Source organism: Scyliorhinus torazame, chromosome 1, assembly GCF_047496885.1.
Source record: "Scyliorhinus torazame isolate Kashiwa2021f chromosome 1, sScyTor2.1, whole genome shotgun sequence".
NCBI lineage: Eukaryota > Metazoa > Chordata > Chondrichthyes > Carcharhiniformes > Scyliorhinidae > Scyliorhinus > Scyliorhinus torazame.
Window position 1 is genome coordinate 221192159 of NC_092707.1, and position 24977 is coordinate 221217135.

General features: G+C 49.9%; 1 protein-coding gene across 9 annotated transcripts in view; it reads left to right on the top strand.

Annotated features, from left to right (window-relative positions):
• The window catches only part of tmem181 (transmembrane protein 181), a 391617-nt gene that overhangs the window by 353308 nt on the left and 13332 nt on the right, over positions 1-24977 (top strand). For all 9 annotated transcript variants that reach the window (XM_072502600.1, XM_072502554.1, XM_072502568.1 and 6 more), the window contains one exon: positions 9977-10043. In XM_072502600.1, coding sequence (XP_072358701.1) covers positions 9977-9995 — 19 coding nt within the window. In that variant the 3' untranslated portion in view covers positions 9996-10043. The remainder of the gene's footprint in view (positions 1-9976; positions 10044-24977) is intronic.

Genomic DNA, 24977 nt, shown 5'->3' on the forward strand with positions numbered 1-24977 from the left:
ATCCAATAAACTTTTAAATGTAGTGGGTCAGATCTCAAAAAACAATGGGTCACTGTACAGGAGGGAGATAGAGAACGTAGTGGCAGCAAAACTAAGGAGCTGGTCATCAACTTCAGGCAGCAAAGTGTCCTAAGTGACTGTCTGTGTCAATGGTGCTGAAGTGGAGATGTGTGATAGCTTCAAGTTCCTAGGTGTAAACATCACCAACAATCTGTCCTGGTTCTCCCACGTCAACACCAGGACCACAAAAGTGTGGGATGTCCGGTGTTGGCCATGTTGTGAGTGGTCACACACAGGCTTGATGGCACAAAATATAGCTCTTTTTACCCGATACTCGAATGAATTTTAATGAAAAGGCGTAGGTGAATGTTGGAGGATTAGCTTCCCCCGGGAGTGGTATGTCTGCTGGTTATCAGACCTGGCAGAAAACAGTGAGAGATTTGGCTGAAACGTTGGAACAGGATTGTGCTGCAACAGCCACTGTAAACAGGCCGGGCAAGGTTTGATGCAAGCTGGAAGGCTTCAGCTTGAATTGATGGCCTTTATTAAAGCGGAATTCCAGCAGCAGAGGGAAGAAACTGGGGGGCCTATAGAAAACTCCTAACAAGGTGACTGCTCCTTTCCTATTTCTGACTTCAACCCATACTACCTCAGTAGGCTGATACTCCTCAAACTGCCTTTCTTCAGTTGTTATACTATCTCTAATTAACAATGCCCCCCCCCCACCTCTTTTACCACCCTCCCTAATCTTATTGGAACATCTATAACCAGGGACCTCCAACAACCATTTCTGCCCCTCTTCTATCCAAGTTTCCGTGATGGCCACCACATCGTAGTCCCAAGTACGCCCACCTTATTCCTGATGCTTCTTGCGTTGAGCATGCAACTAGCATAGCCTCCATCCCCTCTTACCTTACAGAATATAGCTGCCCTGTGGACCAACTGGATCTCCGCCCCCCGACTCTGCTCCCAGTCAGCTGCACTCTCTGTAAACTCCTGGCTCTCTTCTCACTCTTTGTGGAAATGTAGGAAACAAAATGAAAGGAGCACCTTACTCCCTCTCACCTAACTCCCTCAGTCACCAAACTCTCACTGTAGCACTCAAATGTACCAAATTCAGCACTCAGTGCAAAAACCCAGTTTTTGCTTAACCAGCCGAATTTCAAGGCGGCCAGTTTTATAAAGTTTCATCCCAGGGGCACAGGGTAAATAGCTTATGGGAGTGAACGATCGAAGGGGTCTAGAGAAAGGTGGAAGAGAGAAGGGTTTAGAGTGCAGAGCGTTGTGGAACACATTCTTTATCCCACAGCCAAACAGAGGGGATAGAGTCAGATTGGAAATGAAGATTAAGACCTGTCCAAGGCAATGAAGTGTGCAGAAAACCATCCCAGCGAATTTGAATGTGACATGGGGTGCGTATGGGCCGCTACAGGTAACAAATGTGTGGGATCCCCAGGTAGGGTGGGGGAAATGCCATTTCTCCACTACCCGAGCTTTACTTGGCCAGTTTTTGGAGTCTTCAGGTAGGGCGGGGATCATGTCGTCCTACTTGGGTAACTGTGACGAACGGGAAGAGTTTGTATTCATGTGAAATCTTTCTCCATGGGGATAGCACATCTAAAAGGCGGGAAGTTCACCAACTACTTGCACTGGAAAACGAAAAAATCTCTCATCTTATGAATTTGATGAGGTGTGTGTGGTCGGAGGGGGCCAAAAGATTGTGTCTTCGACTGCCATTGGTCAGTAAACTGTGGGCGCGATTCTCCGAAATGGAGACAAAGTCACAACGCCGGAGTGAAAACCGGAGTGTTTCACACTGGCTTCGGAACCCGCTCCCAGCCCCCTATTCTCCCGTCCCCGGGGGGCTAGGAGCAGCGTCGCGTATTTTACGCGCGCTGGGTACGCGGCGCCACATCAATGACGCGGCCGGCCTCGCGTAAATGACGTCACCCGCGCATGCACGGTTGCCGTCCTCCCCGAGGCCACCCCGCAAGAAGATGGCAGATGGATCTTGCGGGGTGGCGGAGGAAAGGAGGTGCTCCTTTAGCGAGGCCGGCCCGCCGATTGGTGGGCACCGATCGTGGGCTAGACCCCATCAGAGGCCCCCCCCCCCCCCCCCCGGTGCAAGAACCCCCCTCCCCACAGGCCGCCCCCCCAGCGTTCCCGCCGGCAGCAACCAGGTGTGGATGGCGCCGGCGGGAACCTGTCGTGTTGGGGCGGCCGCTCGGCCCATCTGGGCCGGAGAATTGCCGCTCGCCTTTTGCAAACGACAAGCGCCGATTCTCCAAGCGGCCAGGCGTGATTCTGGTTTGGGGGGGTGGGAGAATCGCATGCGGGTGTCGGGGCGGCGTGGCGGGACTCGCGCGACGACCCGGCGATTCTCCCACCAAGCGTGAGGGGGGAGAATTCCGCCCTGTGTCTTTGACTGTATAGAGATCTTCTTGTACGATGTGGTGTCGGTCTGACATGAATTAAACCATGTGTTAAAAAAGAGGTGAAGAAGAAGAGGAAGAGGGCGGGCAGGCTCCATCAGAAATTGGACACCATAATTCTTAGTAGGCATCCGCTTGTCATCATCAGGACACCTCAGATATTTGCGTAAACAATTGTTCCGTTAAATCATTTTCCGGAAGAGGCTCATTGTCTGAATCATCTTCCCCTCCTGGCTGCCAGACTCGCGTCTGCAGGTTCATAAAGTTACTCTGGGCATTTGCCGCGTGGGCCTGTGAATAATCTGATCCATCATGCCCTACCAATCTGCGAGAAGGGTCACGGTGCCATAGTGGAGGATCGGGGTTGTGTCGTGGCGGAGGGTAGTCAGGGTCTGGGATCCTAGAAGTGGAAGCAATGATGCGAGGGAGGGCGGATAAGTCGGTGGGGGGCGCCAGTCAGGCATGGGGCCTATTTGAATCAAGTCGTTGCTCTGGGGGCTAGGATAGCTGACGTCAGAGAGATCAAGCAAGTTGCTAGGGTTACTAGTCAAATTCAGGAGGTCATCATCCGAGTCAAGTTCAAGTGCGAAGCCTGCATGTATGGGCGGAGTTAAGGGTAGGGTGTCATGATGAGGGGGGAGTGGTTGGATCGGGGCGGAGTGTAAGCTTCAGTGGGTGAGGTGTCGTCATCTCCCATTGCCAAGGTGATGTGGTGGGAATATTGATTCCCACTTTTCGTTTTAGGAAGCGGTCCTGCACAATCAATTTGGATGCTTGTAAAAGGTTCCTCAAATGCTGGAATGGGTATTAAGGGCGCTGATTTCCTCACTGCTTGAGATTTCCCTATCACTTGACATGCGTGACATGATCAACAAAATTTAACTACATCTGTATGTGTAGTCCAGGCCAATAAAAATGTTTTTGGATTTTAGCTTGAGTTTTCCTTACTCACAAATGACCGTCTGCCCACTTTTCATCCGCCTGCATATGTAAAGGTCTCTACTTTTTGATCAAGGCATCAATTTTACGGTGATTACACTCTGATATACACTCAGATCCCTCTTCCATGTATGCTTTCTGCTACGTCCGGTTTATTTCTCCATCTTTCTGTTGTAACTCCGCCAATTTTCCTAAACTAAAAATATCTGCCTCATCCTCCGCCTGTTCTTTTCCAACCATCTGATCAAAAATCGTTTCTGATAATGGCACCTGAACTTTATCTTCACTCTCTGATTTCTCCTCTTGCCTTAACCTGTGACTTTGCGACCTTGTTACTACTCAATCCGGAAAAATCCCAGGATATTCGTCTTTCAACACTTCAGTTGTCTGATTTTCCACTGGCTTATCAACCACAGTAGGCATCACTCCCACCTGCGATCCAGCTATATCATTACCCAAGATAAACTGTATTTCTGGACAAGATAGTTTCTCTATTACTTCTACTACCACTTCACCACTCTTCACTGGACTTTCTAACCTCACTTATATAATGGAACACTACTCTTCTCACCCTAAATTCCACATATTACCACCTTTTCTGGCAATATTCTCCCCAAACTAAATAACTCCTCATCTCTTACCATTAAAGATTGACTAGCTCCCATATATATTAAAATTGTGACTTCTTTACCTGCTCCTTCTGGTACACATGAGTAAACTTTACCCACACAAGTAAATTATTTAAATCAGACCTGGCACCTTCTTATCAATCACCTCTTGATCAGGCTGTACAATCTTTTGCACCTCCTTCGCTTCACTTGGGCTTTTCCTTACCACTTTAACAAGTCTTATCCTGTTTTACCATATCAGCCTTCCCAGTGCTTTTCTTCAACCGCCAACACTGTGACTTTTCATGGCCTAGTTTATGACAGTGAAAACATTTGAAACTTTTCATTTCTCTTCCACCCTCCTGGATTTCTTTTTTAATCTGAGGTACACTCACCTTATTATCTCCCATCAGATCTCCTTTACCTCTACCACTTGAGCATTTCTCTTTTCCCCAGTTTCTATCCTCACAGGTTGAAACTGATGTCGAAAACCAAGCTTTGATTTATGAACTAATTCATAATCATCTGCCACAGCTGCTGCTCATCTCCCAGTTTTAACCCTCTGCTCTTCCACATGAGTTCTCACTACATCAGGAATTGAATTTTTAAACTCCTCCAAAAGTATAATTTCTCTTAGAGCTTCATACGTTTGGTCTATTTTCAAAGCCCTTATCCACCTATCAAAGTTACTCTGTTTGATCCTTTTCAAACTCCATGTATGTTTGACCAGGTTCTTTCCTTAAATTTCTAAACCTTTGTCTGTAGGCATCAGGCTCATATGCACCTAAGATGGATTTTTTCACCTCCTCATATGTCCCAGATACCTCCTCTGATGGAGAATCAAACACTTCACTAGCTCTACCTACCAACTTTGTTTGAATCAGTAATACCCAGATGTCCTGTGGCCATTTCATTTGTTTAGCTACCTTATCAAATGAAATGAAAAAGGCTTCCACCTCCTTCTCATCAAACCTTGGCAATGCTTGGACATATTTAAATGGATCCCCACCAAGCCTTCAACAATGCGCTCTTTCTCTTGATCCTCATCACTATCCTCCAATTGTACGTTTCCCTTCACATCCGCCAACTGACTGTCATGTTTCATGGCCATTTCCTGAAGTTCAAACTCTCTCTCTTTTTCCCTTTCCTCCCTTTCTCTTTCTTTGGTTCTTTCTTCTCTCTCCTTTTCTTTTTCCTTGATCTGTATCTCCCTTTCTCTTTTTCTCTTTCCTCTCTCTCTTTTTCTTTTTGTTCTGCTAGGGCTATTCGTTCTTTGTCCCTCATTGCATATTCCAGCTGCTTTAATTCTTTCTCATGTTCCAGTTGTTTAATCTGTAACTGAATTTTAGCCAATTCTAATGAGTCAGACTGTATGTCGGGCAATTTTAAATGCTCAGCTAGCGACGTAAGTACCTCGTCTTTCTGTATTCTGTCAGGTATTCATAACCGCAATGTTTTTGCCAAATCTAAAAGCCTGTTTTTAGTCTCTGTCCGTAAGGTACTGCGGGTGACCGCCTCCACCCCCAAAAACGTCAGAACCTTTGAATGAGCCATTGTCCACAACACACTCCCTAAAAAGCAACCTCATTATGCTCACCCCTCACTGTCTTTAAGTTCACTAAGCCAATCCAATAGATAGACTTTTATCCCCCTCGAGCCCCCAAATTGTTATGAGCCAGGGTTTAGAAAACTCCAAAGTATATCATGGAGTTCACCTGACCCACGACTTTTAATAGATTGTGGTTATGGGGAGCACAAGGGCCTACTTTACAGGTGTGATGCAACAGAGATCTAAAGTGCTTTTAAAACAAAACCATGTTTATTTGTGAATCCAGTTAACATTTTATAAACCCATAGTAAACATCTTAACAACTATCAACACCAATAATCCCCTCAGATACGATATTCTATAAATAACCCTTCATAACTTTCCTAACAACATCCATAAGACCAAAAGACCCTTTTTTACAGAAAAACAGCAGGTTTAAATTCTCTGCAGAAACAGGTATTACTTTGAAATCCTCAAATGATCTGGAGTCAGTCTTTAGATTGCAGAGAGAGATCATTGCACCTTCTTGCTGTGACTGCAGCTTCTTCAACTCCAAAACGAATCTAAAACACACGACACACACCAGCTTTTATTGCTCAAAGCGAAAGTAAAAGCAGAGTCACAGCTCAGCTCCACCGACACGCTGACATCACTGCAGCTATTTGACAAACACCCATTTCTTAAAGATCCATCCACCGCAGCTATTTGATAAACATCCATTTCTTCAAGGTACTCTCACATGACACCACAAAAAAAGATGTGTATGCTAGGTAAAGGGGTTATTGGGACAGGGTGGGGGACTGAGCTTGGTGGAGTGTTCTTTCAGAGGGTCGGTGCAAACTCGATATACTGAATGGCCTCCTTCTGCACTGTAAGGATTCTGTGATTCTATGATTGGCAGTGGACTAGTATTCCAGAGACCATGGGGACCTGGGTTCAAATCATGGCAGATGGTGAAATTCAAATTCAATGAAAATTTGGAATTAATAGTCTAATGAAGACCATTGTTGCTAAATCCTTCACTGATGTCCATTAGGGAAGGAAATCTGTTGTCCTTACCTGGTTTGGCCTATATGTGACTCTTAAATGTTCTGAGGGATGGGCAATAAACGCTGGCTCAGCAAATGACATCCACATCCCATGAATGAATATTTTTTTTAAATTTAGAAGTTCCCAAAAAATTGCAGTTCCTTTTGCTCCCTCACTCACTTATTCCTTTTCAACACCCTTAACCGATCCTCCACTCATACCGAATTTTGACAGAGAGCGGCAGCAAGTGAAAGAAGCAGTGAACATGCGAGTCAGGGAAGGAACCAACAAGTGGGAGTGTTAGGGAGTGAGAGAGGCAGCAAGTGGGAGGGTTAGGGACTGGACGTCGCGGCGAGTGGGAGGGTTTGGGAGGGTTTAGGGAGTGGGCGAGGTGGCGAGTGGGAGGGTTAGGGAGTGAGAGGGGCGGTGAGTGCTTGCGTTACGGAGTGAGAGAGGCAGAGAGTGCCAGGGTTAGGGAGTGAGAGAGGCAGCGAGTGGGAGGTTTAGAGAATGGGCAGGTAGGCGAGTAGGAGGGTTAGCGAGTGAGAGGTGGCAGCGTGTGTGAGGGTTGGGGAGTGAGAGAGGTGGTGAGTGCCAGAGTTAGGGAGTGAGAATAAGGGAGACGGCGAGTGGGAGGGTTAGAGAATGGGCAAGTTGGTGAGTGGGAGGGTTAGGGAGTGGACGAGGCGCCAAGTGGGAGGGTTAGGGAGTGGACGAGGCGCCGAGTGACAGGGTTAAGGAGTGGACGAGGTGCCGAGTGGGAGGGTTAGGGAGCAGGTGAGGCGGCGAGTGGGAGGGTTAGGGAGTGGACGAGGCGCCGAGTGGGAGGGTTAGGGAGTGGACGAGGCGCCGAGTGACAGGGTTAAGGAGTGGACGAGGTGCCGAGTGGGAGGGTTAGGGAGCAGGTGAGGCGGCGAGTGGGAGGGTTAGGGAGTGGACGAGGCGCCGAGTGGGAGGGTTAGGGAGTGGACGAGGTGCCAAGTGGGAGGGTTAGGGAGTGGACGAGGTGCCGAGTGGGAGGGTTAGGGAGTGGACGAGGCGCCAAGTGGGAGGGTTAGGGAGTGGACGAGGCGCCGAGTGACAGGGTTAAGGAGTGGACGAGTTGCCGAGTGGGAGGGTTAGGGAGTGGACGAGGTGCCACGTGGGAGGGTTAGGGAGTAGGTGAGGCGGCGAGTGGGAGGGTTAGGGAGTGGACGAGGCGCCGAGTGGGAGGGTTAGGGAGTGGACGAGGCATTAAGTGGGAGGGTTAGGACGTGGGCGTGGCGCCGAGTGGGAGGGTTAGGGCATGGTTCGTCCATGCTGCTGGCCCTGTTCTAAACATTGCGCCAAGTTGGAGGGTTAGGGAGTGGACGAGGCACCGGGTGGGAGGATTAGGGAGTGGATGAGGCGCTGAGTGGGTGGGTTAGGAAATGGATGAGGCGATGGGTGGAAGGGTTAGGGAGTGGACGAGGCTGCGAGTGTGAGGGTTAGGGAGTGAGATAGACAGTGAGTGCAATGATTAGGGAGAGAGGCGGTGTGTGCCGGGGCTATGGAATGAGAGAGTTGGCCAGTGCGAGGGTTAGAGAGTGGGCAAGGTGGCGAGTGGGAGGGTGAGGGGATGAGAGGCAGCAAAGTGGGAGGGTTAGGGAGTGGACGAGGTGCCGAGTGGGAGGTAAGTGTAAACAGTTAGCATATTTCTTCTACATTTTAAAATTTATTTTATCCAAAAACGTATTTCAGTTATGAATATTGGATTTATGGTTGTACAGTATTTCAACTCAATATTTTTCTGACAAGAAAGGTCTTACACAACCTAACTGCAGTTTTTACATTGGTTGTAATTGGAAATTATGATTTATTGAATGTTGTTTCTTTAAAGTTGCACTCTTCAGTCACACTGCTGCAATGTTTAGAACAAGGCCAGAGCACGGGTTCAATTCCCATACTGGCTGAGAATTCTCCAATGGCATTAAATATAACTTTTCTCTTGATACGTCACAAAGAGTAGTGAATCTTGAGTACATGGACAGCATGGTAGCACAGTGGGTAGCACTGTTGCATCACAGCGCCAGGAACCCAGGTTCGATTCCCAGGGTCACTGTCTGTGCGGAGTCTGCACCTTTTCCCCGTGCCAGCGTGGGTTTCCTCCGGGCGTACCGGTTTTCTCCCACAATTATGAAAGATGTGCTGTTAGGTGAATTGGACATTCTGAATTCTCCCTCTGTGTCCCCGAACAGGCGCCGGGATGTGGCGACTAGGAGATTTTCACAGTAACATTCTTTTTCTTTTTTTTATAAATTAGAGTCCCCAATTATTTTTTTTCCAATTAAGGGGCAATTTAGCGTGCGTTGTGGGGGTGAAACCCACGCAGACACGGGGAGAATGTAAAAACTCCACACGGACAGTGACCCAGGGCCGGGATTCGAACGCGGGTCCTCAATGCCGTAGGCTGCAGTGCTAATCACCGTGCTACGTGCCGCCGTTTTAACAGTAACTTCATTGCCGTGTTAATGTAAGCCTACTTGTGACAATAAGGATTATTATTATAAGCTTGCTATAAATTATCTTTGTGTATTTAATTTTTGAGACAATACTTTGACTGGAGAGAAGTTGTGATAGTTAAAGCAGACACATAATTTCTTCTTGTGGGCATCGCTGGCTGGGCCGTCAGTTATAGCCCATCCCTGAGGGCAATTAAGAGTCAACTGCATGTTGCAATGCACCTCGAGTCACATGTAGGCCAGACCAGGTAAGGGTGACCGATTTTCTTCCCTAAAGGACATTAGTGAACCAGATGCATTTTTACGATAATGATTAGACTTTTAATTCCAGCTTTATATTGAATTCACATTTCACCAACTGCCATGGTGGGATTTGAGCCCGGGTCCCCAGAGCTTTCACAAAAGCAGGAAACACTGGACAATCTCAGCAGGTCGGACAATATCTGTGGAGAGAGAAGCTCCCTCAATATTTTCTGCGGGTTCTCTGTTGCGGGATCCTCCGCCTCGCCGGCAACGCATTTTCCGGCGGTGTGGGGTGGCCCACAATGGAGAATCTCACTGCATCAGAAAACGGGGCTGGTCGGACGGAGAAGCCCATCCTTTCAGTTTTTGTTTCAGATTCCAACATCCGCAGTAATTTGCTTTTATCCCCAGACCACTATGCTGGGTCTCTGGATTACTCATCCAGCGACAATACCACTACTCCCATATAGAAGGGAATGCAGGCAGTGTTTCAGTTACAGCACAATTAGCTATTTTGGTGTGTTATGGAAATGTTGCTATTTTCATGTCAGAGTATCGCAAGAAGCTGAAGATCCTTAATGCACTGGGACCTGTGCCAAGTTGGAAATGCTGGTCTCTAAATTTAAGAACTGTTAAATTCATTTTCAGATGAGCCTTTGTAGAGAAAGTTGTTTTATTCATATTCTCTCTCTTTAGAATCCCAGCTAAAGGATAACCCAGCCTTTTCCATGTTAAATGATTCTGATGATGATGTGATTTATGGGTGAGTAAAATGCTGCCAAGGTTTAAGACCATAACTGGTTTTATTGTTAACAACTGGATCATTTTTGCCAATTTAATCATCTGTTGTTTTCTGAGAAAACTTTGTTCCTTTTAGGATTGAAAATTTTAGTTTTGAAAGCTTTCAACTACTGATTGGAATATTATCAATTTCCTGTTCAACCTCTTCAAACATTGTAATGAAAATTGTGCAGTGCCTCTTGAGGGACTGTTTCCCAGGCAGAGTTTCTTTTGTATATGTGATGTTTTTATTATTTATGTGATATTATTATTATTGACCAGCTGGCCTGGGGATTCTCTGCACATTGAGCAACGGGCCAGCCTAAGAAATAAAGAAGTGTGTTATGAATAAAGAAGAGAACAGCATTTCTCAAACAGTGGCATGGTGGTTAGCATTGCTGCCTTACAGGGCTAGGGACCTGGGACTGTTCGATTCTGTCCTGAGGCAACTGTCAGTGTGGAGTTTGGACGTTCTCCCCGTCCCCGTGCCTACATGGGTTTCCTCCAGGTGCTCCGGTTTCCCTCCACAATCCAAAGATGTGGATCCAACGCTGCTACAACGAATGAACGGACATCGCGCAACAATCACCGGCAGGAATGTTCCCTTCCAGTCGGGGAACACTTCAGCAGTCAAGGGCATTCAGCCTCTGATCTCCGGGTAAGCGTTCTCCAAGGCGGCCTTCAGGACGGGCGACAACGCAGAATCGCCGAGCAGAAACTTATAGCCAAGTTCCGCACACATGAGTGCGGCCTCAACCGGGACCTGGGATTCATGTCGCATTACATTCATCCCCCACCATCTGGCCTGCAAAATCCTACCAACTGTCCTGGCTTGATGCAATTCACACCTCTTTAACCTGGGGTCACCCCATCTCTGGATCTGTAAAGATTTAATCACCTGCTAATGGTCGCATTCCAAGCATTGTTTGGCATCTTTGAATTTGTCTATATATGTGTTTCATTCACCTGAGGAAGGAGCAGCGCTCCGAAAGCTAGTGACATCGAAACAAACCTGTTGGACTTTAACCTGGTGTTGTAAGACTTCTTACTGTGCTCACCCCAGTCCAACGCCGGCATCTCCACATCATCCAAAGATGTGCATGTTAGGTGGATTGGCCATGCTGATGTTAGGATCAAAAGCGAGAACCCAATTATTTTCAATTTGTAAAACTGTGAGGAGTCTGGGCACTGACAAACTTTAATTTATCACAAAATTAACCACATTAGCAACAAAAAAATAGCTTTATAGTTAAGGAAAAGAAGAAACCTTAACTTGGTTCCTAAACCTGCCAGTATATTCCAATTCAATGGAAAGGAGGAATAGGAGGAAACCGGATCACACGGAGGAAACCCATGCAGACATGGGGAGAACGTGCAGACTCTGCACAGATAGTGACCCAGCAGGGAATCGAACCTGGGACCCTGGCGCTGTGAAGCCACAGTGCTATCCACTTGTGCTACCGTGCTGCCCATAATTTTGATTGAGTAAACAATGCCGACATGATTTATGGCCAATTCAATTGTTTAGCTACTTTCTCAAATGAGAAAGAAAATGCTTTCACATCTTTGTCCTCAAACCTGGGCAGCATTTGAACATATTTAAACATATCCCCACTAGGATTTGGACGAGGTATCATTGCTCCTCCCTCTGGACTTCAATCAACTTCTGCCTTGAACTCCAACCTTTTAAGTAGATATGCTCTATGCCCGGGATAGTGAAAACAGCGCGGGAGGAGAGACAGCCGGGACAGTGAAAACAGCGCGAGAGGAGAGACAGCCGGCACAGTGAAAACAGCGCGGGAGGAGAGACAGCCGGGACAGTGAAAACAGCGCGGGAGGAGAGACAGCCGGGACAGTGAAAACAGCGCGAGAGGAGAGACAGCCGCCACATTGAAAACAGCGCGGGAGGAAAGACAGCCGGGACAGTGAAAACAGGGCAGGAGGAGAGACAGCCGGCACAGTGAAAACAGCGCGGGAGGAGAGACAGCCGGGACAGTGAAAACAGCGTGAGAGGAGAGAAAGCCGGCACATTGAAAACAGCGCGGGAGGAAAGACAGCCGGGACAGTGAAAACAGCGCGGGAGGAGAGACAGCCGGCACAGTGAAAACAGGGCAGGAGGAGAGACAGCCGGGACAGTGAAAACAGGGCAGGAGGAGAGACAGCCGGGACAGTGAAAACAGCGCGAGAGGAGAGACAGCCGGGACAGTGAAAACAGCGCGAGAGGAGAGACAGCCGGGATAGTGAAAACAGCGCGGGAGGAGAGACAGCCGGCACAGTGAAAACAGCGCGAGAGGTGAGAGAGCCGGCACAGTGAAAACAGCACGGGAGGAGAGACAGCCGGGACAGTGAAAACAGGGCAGGAGGAGAGACAGCCGGGACAGTGAAAACAGCGCGGGAGGAGAGACAGCCGGGACAGTGAAAACAGCACGGGGGGAGAGACAGCCGGGACAGTGAAAACAGCGCGGGAGGAGAGACAGCCGGGACATTGAAAACAGCGTGGAAGGAGAGACAGCCGGGACCGTGAAAACAGGGAGGAGAGACAGCCGGGACAGTGAAAACAGGGAGGAGAGACAGCCGGGACAGTGAAAACAGGGAGGAGAGACAGCCGGCACAGTGAAAACAGGGAGGAGAGACAGCCGGGACAGTGAAAACAGCGCGGGAGGAGAGACAGCCGGGACAGTGAAAACAGGGAGGAGAGACAGCCGGCACAGTGAAAACAGCGCGAGAGGAGAGAAAGCCGGCACATTGAAAACAGCACGGGAGGAGAGACAGCCGGCACAGTGAAAACAGCGCGGGAGGAGAGACAGCCGGCACAGTGAAAACAGCGCGAGAGGAGAGACAGCCGGGACAGTGAAAACAGCGCGGGAGGAGAGACAGCCGGGACAGTGAAAACAGCGCGGGAGGAGAGACAGCCGGCACAGTGAAAACAGCGCGAGAGGAGAGACAGCCGGGACAGTGAAAACAGCGCGGGAGGAGAGACAGCCGGGACAGTGAAAACAGCGCGGGAGGAGAGACAGCCGGGACAGTGAAAACAGCGCGGGAGGAGAGACAGCCGGGATAGTGAAAACAGCGCGAGAGGAGAGACAGCCGGCACAGTGAAAACAGCGCGGGAAGAGAGACAGCCGGGACAGTGAAAACAGCGCGGGAGGAGAGACAGCCGGGACAGTGAAAACAGCGCGGGAAGAGAGACAGCCGGGTCAGTGAAAACAGCACGGGAGGAGAGACAGCCGGGACAGTGAAAACAGCGCGGGAGGAGAGACAGCCGGGACAGTGAAAACAGCGCGGGAGGAGAGACAGCCGGGACAGTGAAAACAGCGTGAGAGGAGAGACAGCCGGCACAGTGAAAACAGCGCGGGAGGAGAGACAGCCGGCATAGTGAAAACAGCGCGGGAGGAGAGACAGCCGCGACAGTGAAAACAGCGCGAGAGGAGAGACAGCCGGCACATTGAAAACAGCACGGGAGGCGAGACAGCCGGGACAGTGAAAACAGCGCGAGAGGAGAGACAGCCGGCACAGTGAAAACAGCGCGGGAGGAGAGACAGCCGGCACAGTGAAAACAGCGCGGGAAGAGAGACAGCCGGGACAGTGAAAACAGCGCGGGAGGAGAGACAGCCGGCACAGTGAAGACAGCGCGGGAGGAGAGACAGCCGGGACAGTGAAAACAGCGCGGGAGGAGAGACAGCCGGGACAGTGAAACCAGCGCGAGAGGAGAGACAGCCGGCACAGTGAAAACAGCGCGGGAGGAGAGACAGCCGGCACAGTGAAAACAGCGCGAGAGGAGAGACAGCCGGCACAGTGAAAACAGTGCGGGAGGAGAGACAGCCGGGACAGTGAAGACAGCGCGGGAGGAGAGACAGCCGGGACAGTGAAACCAGCGCGAGAGGAGAGACAGCCGGCACAGTGAAAACAGCGCGGGAGTTGAGACAGCCGGGACAGTGAAACCAGCGCGGGAGGAGAGACAGCCGGCACAGTGAACAGCGCGGGAGGAGAGACAGCCGGGACAGTGAAAACAGCGCGAGAGGAGAGAAAGCCGGCACAGTGAACAGCGCGGGAGGAGAGACAGCCGGGACAGTGAAAACAGCGTGAGAGGAGAGACAGCCGGCACAGTGAACAGCGCGGGAGGAGAGACAGCCGGGACAGTGAAAACAGCGCGGGAGGAGAGACAGCCGGGACAGTGAAAACAGCGCGGGAGGAGAGACAGCCGGCACAGTGAAAACAGCGCGAGAGGAGAGACAGCCGGCACAGTGAAAACAGTGCGGGAGGAGAGACAGCCGGGACAGTGAAGACAGCGCGGGAGGAGAGACAGCCGGGACAGTGAAAACAGCGCGGGAGTTGAGACAGCCGGGACAGTGAAACCAGCGCGGGAGGAGAGACAGCCGGGACAGTGAACAGCGCGGGAGGAGAGACAGCCGGGACAGTGAAAACAGCGCGAGAGGAGAGAAAGCCGGCACATTGAAAACAGCGCGGGAGTTGAGACAGCCGGCACAGTGAACAGCGCGGGAGGAGAGACAGCCGGGACAGTGAAAACAGCGCGGGAGGAGAGACAGCCGGCACAGTGAACAGCGCGGGAGGAGAGACAGCCGGGACAGTGAAAACAGCGTGAGAGGAGAGAAAGCCGGCACATTGAAAACAGCGCAGGAGGAGAGACTGCCGGGACAGTGAAACCAGCGCGAGAGGAGAGACTGCCGGGACAGTGAAACCAGCGCGAGAGGAGAGACAGCCGGGACAGTGAAAACAGCGCGGGAGGAGATACAGCCGGCACAGTGAACAGCGCGGGAGGAGAGACAGCCGGGACAGTGAAACCAGCGCGAGAGGAGAGACAGCCGGGACAGTGAAAACAGCGCGAGAGGAGAGAAAGCCGGCACATTGAAAACAGCGCGGGAGGAGAGACAGCCGGGACAGTGAAACCAGCGCGAGAGGAGAGACAGCCGGGACAGTGAACAGCGCGGGAGGAGAGACAGCCGGCACAGTGAAAACAGCGCGAGAGGAGAGACAGCCGGGACAGTGAACAGCGCGGGAGGAGAGACAGCCGGGACAGTGAAACCAGCGCGAGAGGAGAGACAGCCGGGACAGTGAAAACAGCGCGAGAGGAGAGACAGCCGGGACAGTGAAAACAGCGCGGGAGGAGAGACAGCCGGCACAGTGAACAGCGCGGGAGGAGAGACAGCCGGGACAGTGAAACCAGCGCGAGAGGAGAGACAGCCGGGACAGTGAAAACAGCGCGGGAGGAGAGACAGCCGGGATAGTGAAAACAGCGCAGGAGGAGAGGCAGCCGGCACAGTGAAAACAGCGCGGGAGGAGAGACAGCCGGCACAGTGAAAACAGCGCGAGAGGAGAGACAGCCGGGACAGTGAAAACAGCGCGGGAGGAGAGACAGCCGGCACAGTGAAAACAGCGCGAGAGGAGAGACAGCCGGCACAGTGAAAACAGCGCGGGAGGAGAGACAGCCGGGACAGTGAAAACAGCGCGGGAGGAGAGACAGCCGGGACAGTGAAAACAGCGCGGGAGGAGAGACAGCCGGCACAGTGAAAACAGCGCGGGAGGAGAGACAGCCGGGACAGTGAAAACAGCGTGAGAGGAGAGAAAGCCGGCACATTGAAAACAGCGCAGGAGGAGAGACAGCCGGGACAGTGAAAACAGGGCAGGAGGAGAGACAGCCGGGACAGTGAAAACAGGGCAGGAGGAGAGACAGCCGGGACAGTGAAAACAGCGCGGGAGGAGAGACAGCCGGGACAGTTAAGCAACCCAATACAGTTCAAATGCCACTTATAAATAAAGTTAACAAATCAGGTTACTTGCTTAGCTGTGTAGAGACCTTTGGAGAGAGATCCTTTCAAGAGCAGATCCAGTACACTTTTGCCTTGTCAGACTCAAATCCTATGGCAAACTGCTGTTCATTTTAAAATCCTATAACAGACTGCAAAAAGACAGACAGATCTGTCTTCTCCCATTAATTATATCATCTGTATCCCATGATATAGTGTAGATTTATTTGTTCTTAAGGGCAGCACGGTAGCATTGTGGATAGCACAATTGCTTCACAGCTCCAGGGTCCCAGGTTCGATTCCGGCTTGGGTCACTGTCTGTGCGGAGTCTGCACGTCCTCCCCGTGTCTGGTGGGTTTCCTTCGGGTGCTCCGGTTTCCTCCCACAGTCCAAAGATGTGCAGGTTAGGTGAATTGGCCAATGATAAATTGCTCTTAATGTCCAAAATTGCCCTTGGTGTTGGGTGGAGGTGTTGAGTTTGGGTAGGGTGCTCTTTCCAGGAGCCGGTGCAGACTCAAAGGGCCGAATGGCCTCCTTCTGCACTGTAAATTCAATGATAATCTATGATTAATCTAGGACAAAGGTTCGGCACAACATCGTGGGCCGAACGGCCTGTTCTGTGCTGTATTTTCTATGTTCTGAGTTCCATGACTTGGTGGGATGAAATACCATCTCATTATTATCCACTCTCCATGGAATCTCCAGTAGTCATAACAATATCCCGTTCGCCCTTTATTTATAACGAAGTAAGTACTTGAAATGGCTGATTTCCTTACCAAATAGCCGCGTTCTACACGGTAGAGATTCTATGGATTTGACAATATTTTGACTCTGCATCACTCGAGGAAATGGACGGTATTGATTTGAAGATACAAAGGAAAATGCTCAATTTTTGGTTTGCATTCCCACCATTTCTGGTGCATGCCAATTCTGGTCCATGCTTGGACACAATTCTTGGGTTCGCAAAGAGAAAAGGTGAAAGCTGCATTGGTCGATTTTGCTTTTTCTTCAGTAACAGGTTTCATTCGCTTTTTGAGAATGTGAGATGCATCATGATTTAAAAGTTTGACAGAAGAGTGTTTCATTGGTTCCATGTGAAACATCCAGGACCCAGCTTAGGCAGGGACATCAGGCAACCTCTGATGATTGACATAGAAACATAGATAATAGGAGCAGAGGTAGACCATTCAACCCTTCCAGTCTGCTCCGCCTTTCATTTAAAAAAACATTTTATTAGGGTATTTATAGTTTTTATAATAATAACAACATAAACATAGTACATAAAACATTTCCACCCCTGACACGTTCCTCACACCCCCAACAAAGAAATAATAGCCTAAAACCCCCGTAGATTTCTGTCTCTGCTGACATTTCATTTTCCCCGCGAAAGTCGACAAACGGCTGCCACTTCCGGACGAACCCTAACATTGACCGTCTTGGGGCGAACTTTATTTTCTCAAGACTGAGAAACCCAGCCATGTCGCTAACCCAGGTCTCTGATTTCAGGGGCTTCGAGTCCCTCCACATTAACAGTATCCGTCTCCGGGCTACCAGGGAGGCAAAGGCCAAAACATCAGCCTCTCTCACCACTTGGACTCTCGACTTTTCTGACACGCCAAAGATTGCCACCTCTGGACCCGGCACCACCCGTGTTTTAAGTACCGTGGACATGACATCGGCGAAACCTTGCTAAAATCCTCTATGCTTCGGGCATGCCCAAAACATGTGGACAAGATTTGCTGGCCCTCCCGCACACCTTGCACACCTGCCCTCTATCCCATAAAACTGCTCATCCGGGCCACCGTCATGTGTGCCCGGTGGACAACCTTTTTTTAAAAATTTAGAGTACCCAATTCTAATTTTTTCCATTTAAGGGGCAATTGAGGGGCTGGTTTAGCACACTGGGCTAAATCGCTGGCTTTGCAAGCAGGCCAGCAGCACGGTTCAATTCCCGTACCAGTCTCCCCGAACAGGCACCAGAATGTGGCGACTAGGGGCTTTTCACAGTAACTTCATTGAAGCCTACTTGTGACAATAAGCGATTTTAATTTCATTTCATTTCATTTAGCGTGGCCAATCCACCTAACCTGCACATCTTTGGGTTGTGGGGGTGAAACCCACACAGGCATGGGGAGAATGTGCAAACTCCACACGGCGGTGACCCAGGGCCAGAATTCAAACCCAGGTCCTCAGCGCCGCAGTCCCGGTGAAATCCACTGCGCCACATGCCGCCCTACCCGGTGGACTACCTTAAATTTATCTGGCTGAGCCTGGCACATGATGAGGATGCCTTAGGCATCCACCGACAAACCCGCCTCTATCTCTCCCCCTAGCTCATCTTCCCACTTGCCCTTTAGCTCCTCTATCTGAGTTTCCTCTGACTCCATATCCTCTTTGTAGATATCCGATACCTCTCACACCCCCGTTCTGGAAACTACCCTGTCCTGTATCCCCGGTGGTGGCAGGAGCGGGAAAGCCGGTACCTGCCTTCTCAAAATATCCCGTACCTGCAGATATCTAAACCCATTCCCTACTGGCAGTTCAAATTTCTCCTCCAGATCTTTCAAACAGGAGAAGCTCCCATCTATAAATAAATCTCCCATCCGCTTGATCCCTGCTCTCAGCCATCTCCGAAACCTTCCATCCAGCCTACCCTATATTTCCTCCACTGCCCCCAGACCCTCAGGGCCGCCACCACCACTGGGCTTGTGGAGTACCGGACCGGCGAGATCAGCAAAGGTGCCGTTATCAATGCCCCCAGACTTGTGTCCTTGCATGATGCCGCCTCTACATGCTTCCACACTGGACCCCCCCAACTACCCACTTCCTAATCATGGCTATATTTGCCGCCTAGTATTAGTCACAAATGTTCGGCAGCGCCAACACACCCTCCCCCCGGCTACGCTCCAGCAACACTTTCTTCACTCGCGAGGTTTAACCCGCCCACACAAAGCCCAAAATCACCCGATTTACCTGTGAAAAAAGGCCCTCGGGATAAAGATGGGGAGGCACTGAAAAACTAACAGAAATCTGGGGAGGACCGTCATTTTAACAGTTTGTACCCTCCCCACCAGTGACAGCGGTCCCATCTCCTAAAGTCCTCCTTCATTTGCTCTACAAGCCGGGACAAGTTTAGCTTGTGCAATGTCACCCACTCCCGTGCCACCAGGATTCCCATATAGCGGAAGCTCCCTCTCACCACTCTAAATGGCAGCTCTCCCATTCTCCTCTCCTGCCCCCTTAACTGGATCGCAAACATCTCACTTTTCCCCATATTCAATTTATACCCTGAAAACTGACCAAATTCCCGTAAGATCCGCATAATCTCCCCCATCCCCCCCCTAACGGGTCAGAAATATACAGGAGCAGGTCGTCCGAGTGAAGCGAGACCCGGTCCCCCCACCACCACCACCCCGGACTAGCCCGTTCCAGTTTCTAGAAGCACTTAAAGCCATCGCCAATGGCTCTATGGCCAGAGCAAACAAAAGCAGGGAGAGGGGACACCCTTGCCTTGTCCCTCGGTGCAGCTTAAAATAACCCGACATCAGCCGATTCATTCGCACGCTTGCTACTGGTGAGTGATACAGCAACCGCACCTAATCAATGAAGCCCTGTCCAAGCCCATACCTTCCTAACACCTCCCGCAAATAATTCCTCTCCACCCGGTCAAAGGCCTTTTCCACGCCCATTGCAACCACCACCTCCATATCTCTCTCTCTCTTCCTCCTCCTCCCCCCCCCCCCCCCCCCCCCCCCCCCCCGACAGCATCATTATAACGTTTGGCCTTCTGACATTGGCCATAAGTGTCCTGCCCTTCACAAATCCCGTCTGGTCCTCCCTATCACCTCCGGAACACAGTCCTCTATCCTTGAGGTCAATATTTTCGCCAGCAGATTGGTGTCCACATTCAATAAGGAGGATTGCCCTATATGACCCGCATTGCTCAGGGTCCTTCTCCCGCTTCAGAATCAATGAGATCGAGGCCTGCAACATTGTTGGGGGAAGGACACCCCGCTCCCTTGCCTCATTTAATGTCCTCACTAGCAGCGGGCCCAACATCTCCGAGAACTCCTTGTAAAATTCCACTGGGTAGCCGTCCGGTCTCGGGGCCGGACCCGACTGCATGGCCTCCAGCCCCTCCATTATTTCCTCAATTTCAATTAGGGCCCCCAACCCTTCCACCAGCCCTTCCTCCACCTTCGGGAACTTCACTTCACCCAGGTACTGCCTCATCCTCTCCAACCCAACCGGGGGTTCCGACTCACATAGCCTGCTGTAAAACTCCTTGAACACCCCATTCACCCCTACTGGGTCCAAGACTCAGTTCCCACTTCTCTCCTTTACTCTCCCTATCTCCATGGCCGCCTCCCTTTTCCTCAGCTGATGTGCCTTCTCCCCATACTCATATACCGCCCCCCTCGTCTTCCTCAATTGCTCCACCGCATTCCCTTTAGATAACAGACCAAATTCCATCTGTAGCCTCCGCCGCTCCTTCGGGGCCTCCGAATATCTCCTGTGCACCTGGAGTATCTCCCCAACCAGCCTATCCATCTCTGCTCGTTCCATCTTTTCTCTCTGGGCCCGTATTGAGATTAACTCCCCCCTAACCACTGCCTTCAGAGCTTCCCACATCGTTGCTGCCGAGACTTTCCCCATGTCATTTATTTCCAAATAGTTCTGGATGGATTTGCTCACCCACCCGCACACCCCCTCATTTGCTAATAGTCCCACATCCAACCTCCATAGCGGGCTCTCTTCTTACTCACCCGTAAATCCACCCAATGTGAGGCATGGTCCGACACAGCGATCGCTGAATACTCGGTCTCAACCACCCCCGCCAGTAACACCCTGCTCAGGATAAAAAAGTTGATCCGAGAATATACTTTGTGCACATGGGAGAATTAAAAAAACTTCTTCATTCTTGGCCGTCCAAACCTCCATGGATCTACCCCCCCGCCACATCTGCTCCATGAACCCCTTTAGTTCCTTCGCTACGGCTGGCACCCTCCCTGTCATAGATTTTGACCGGTCCAACCCTGGGTCAATGACCGTATTAAAATCTCCCCCCATGATCAGCCTATGTGACTCTTGGTCTGGGATCTTACCTGACACCCGCCTCATAAATTCCACATCGTCCCAATTTGGTGCATATATATTCACAAGTACCACCCGCACCCCCTCAAGCTTCCCACTCACCATAATGCACCTGCCTTCTGTGTCCGACACAATTCTCCCTGCCTCAAATGCCACCCGTTTGTTGATCAGGATCGCGACTCCCCTGGTCTTAAAGTCCAGCCCTGAATGAAATTCTTGGCCGACCCACCCCTTCCTCAGTCTGGTCTGGTCTATAACCTTCAGGTGTGTCTGTTGTAACATTGCCGTGTCCGCCTTCAGTCCCCTCAGATGCGTGAACACGCGAGCCCTCTTAACCGGCCCATTTAGCCCTCTGACGTTTCAAGTGATCAGCCTCGTTGGGGGGCTCCCTGCACCCCCCCTCCCTGCCAATCAGCCATCACCCTTCCTTTACCAGCCAACAGCTCGCGTCCCTCGCCTCCTTGGGCCCGCCCTCAGGCATCCGCTGTCCTTGACCTTCCTTTTGTCTCCGAACAACAGTTCCTCCCCGTCAACAGAGCAGCTATCCCACCCTCATCCCCCCTATTAGCAGCACCAGAATCTCAACACCCCATAACAAGCTTATCACCTGCTCCCCCCCCCCCACTGCGCTTCCGTGAACTGGCTCATCTAGCTAGCCTGGTAGCGCCCGCCTATGGTGCCAGACACCCTATCTCCCTATTGTTCTTTCCCCCCCCCCCCCAGCTCATACATACATATTCAGAGCATCACAGTGCCCAGTAAACAAACAGTAGAAAAAATCCCTCCACCCATCACCCACCAGAACAGAGTTATATTATATTTCTGAGCAACTGCTCAAACATCTTAACAAAACGATAAACAAAGAAAAAGGAAAGGGCAAAAAACAACAATACTCCCTTGTTGCAGAGAGCACTGATATCCAGAACCTCACATAAATAACTTTAAGCCAAATTGACCCTGCAATGCCCTCCCCCAAGGTTCAGTGTCCTTAGATCTCTGCCAGCCTTTTGTCCTAGATAAAGTTCATCGCTTCGTCTGGCGATTCAAAGTAAAGTTCCTGGCATTCAAAATCATATCTGATCTTAGTAAAATTGTCCTCCCCCCAGTTTAGAATTTCAGACCCATCCTTGCCCTTTTCCATAACAATCTTTAATCTAGCAGAGTTATGATTGCTGTTTGCAAAATGCTCCCCCACTGATACTTCAACCACTTGCCCGGCCTCATTACCTAAAATTAAGTCCAGGACTGCCCCCTCTCTTGTAAGAACTTCTACGTACTAGCTTAAAAAGTTTCCTGGACACATTTAAGAATTCCTCTTCCTCAAAATCTTTTATAATATGACTACCCAGTTAATGTTGGGGAAGTTGAAATCCCCCACTTTCACTAGACACTTCATTTCTCTGAAACTTGAAATGAAATGAAAATCGCTTATTGTCACAAGTAGGCTTCAAATGAAGTTACTGTGAAAAGCCCCTAGTCGCCACATTCCGGCGCCTGTTTGGAAAAGCTGGTATGGGGATTCAACCGTGCTGCTGGCCTGCCTTGGTCTGCTTTAAAAGCCAGCTCTTTAGCCTTGTGCTAAACCAGCCCCAGTTACTTGCATTCATATCTACTCTTATGTTTCTCTTGGACTGTTAGTGGGCCTATAGAACACACCAAGCAATGTGATTGCTCCTTTTTGGGTTTTCAGTTCTACCCATATGGCTTCATTTGAAGAGCCTTCTGAGATGTCATCCCTCCTTACTGCTGTAATTGATTCCCTGAACAAAATTGCGATGCCCTCGCCTATTTTATCTTCTACCCTATCTCACCTGAAAATCCTATATCCTGGAATATTGAGCTGCACCTCTGTCAACCATGTCTCAGTGACAGCATTAACATCATACCCCCATGCTTTAATTTGTGCCCTAAACTCATCTGCCTTGTTCGTCAGACTCCTTGCATTAAAATAGATACCATCCAATCTTGTCAAACTCTGTTGCAACTTAACTGACCTATAATTCTATGCCTTCCTGGCTCACTTGCCGTCTCTTCTAATTTTGGATGTGCATCTCCCCCTGCTGAACCTTCTCTCAGGATCCCAGATCCCTGCCAAGCTCCACAGCAGCACCAGAAAACCTCTCTGCAAGGACGCTGATCCCATTTTGGTTCAGGTGCAAACCGTCCACCTTGGACAGGTCCCACAGCCCCCAACAACAATCCCAACATCCCAGAAATCTAAAGCCCTCCCACCTGCACCATCTTTTCAACTACGCATTCATCTGGAATAACCTATTTCTATATGCACTTGCATGTATAACCAGAGGTTGAATAAAGAAAAGTACAGTACAGGAACAAGCCCTTTGGCCCTTCAAGCCTGTGCCAAATCCAGAGTTTATTACCTTCTGAGATCTGTTTTTTAATCTACTTCCTAGTTCCCTAAATTCTGCTTGAAGAACCCCATTCATTTTTCTTCTTACCATTTTTCTATTTATATTGTTTTACCTATATCGTTGGTACCTTGACAAGGAGGCATCCAGACTCGAAAGTTTAGCTCCCTTCTCTTTCCACAGATGCTGTCAGCCCTGCTGTGATTGTCCACTATTTTCTGTTTTTGTTTCAGATTCCAGCATCCACATTTACTTATATTGTTGATACCAATATGTACAACAAAATCTGTCTATTTGTCTTCCCCTTCTGAATGCCCTACAGCCGTTCAGTGACATCCCTGACCCTAGCACCAGGGAGGCAACATACCATCCTAGAGTGCGGCCACAGAAATGCCCTTACAATTGAATCCCCTACCACTATAGCCATGCCGTTCTTCCTGCTCCCCTCTTGTGCAACAGACCTACCCATGAAGTTGGCTGCCATTCCTTTCCCTTGCACAGTGATCTCCCTCAACAATATCCACAACGGTATATCTGCTGGAAAGGGATGGCTACAGGGGGCTCCTTCTCTATTTGCAATCCTCTACTTAATCATCCATGCCTTTTCTGCCTGTTCAATTTTCACCTGTGGTGTGACCTTTTCACTGAGCGTGCTATCCATTACTCGCTCAGCATCACGGATGCTCCACAGTGAATGCACCCTCAGCTCCAGCTCTGAAATGCGGTTAATCAGAAGCTGCAGTTGGGCACACTTCCTGCACGTGTAGTTATCAGGGACATATGGATACATAGAAGATTGGAGTAGGAGGAGGCCTTTTGGACCTTCGAGTCTGTTCCGCCATTTATCACGATCATGCCTGATCATCCAACTCAATAGCCTAATCCTGATTTCCTTTGATCCCATTCGCCCCAAGTGCTATATCTCGCCGCCTCTCGAATATATTCAAAGTTTTAGCATCAACTACTTCCTGTGGTAATGAATTCCACAGACTCACCACTCTTTGGGTCTCCTTATCTCTGTTCGAATTGGTTTACCCTGAATCCTCAGACTGTGACCCCTGGTTCTGGACACACCCACCATCGTGAACATCTCCCCTGCATCTACCCTGTCTAGTCCTGTTAGAATTTTATAAGTCTCTATGAGATCCCCTTTCATTCTTCTGAACTCCAGCGAGACAATCCTAACCTAGGATCAGTCTCTCCTCTTATGACAGTCCCGCCATCCCAGGAATCAGTCTGGTAAACCTTTGCTGCACTCCCTCGAGAGTAAGAACATCCTTCCTCAGAAAAGGAGACCAAAACTGCACACAATATTCTAGGTGTGGCCTCACCAAAGCCCTGTATAATTGCAACAATACATGATTTGCCATATAGCACAGAAGGAGCATATCATGGTGTGAGAACTCCTGCCATGGCTACCCTTAAAACCCTTATTTACCCTTTTTTTAAACAAAAAGTTCTACTTTTATAAGAATACTCTTAACTTGCTTCACTTGCGGTAACATTATTCCCTCGGGACGACACGGCGGCACAGTGCTGCCTCATGGCGATGAGGACCCAGGTTCAATCTCAGCCTTGTGTCACTGTCTGTGTGGAGTTTGCACATTCTTCCCGTATCTCATGTGTTTCACCCCCAGAACCCAAAGATGTGCAGGTTAGGTGGAATGGCCACGTTAAATTGCCCTTTAA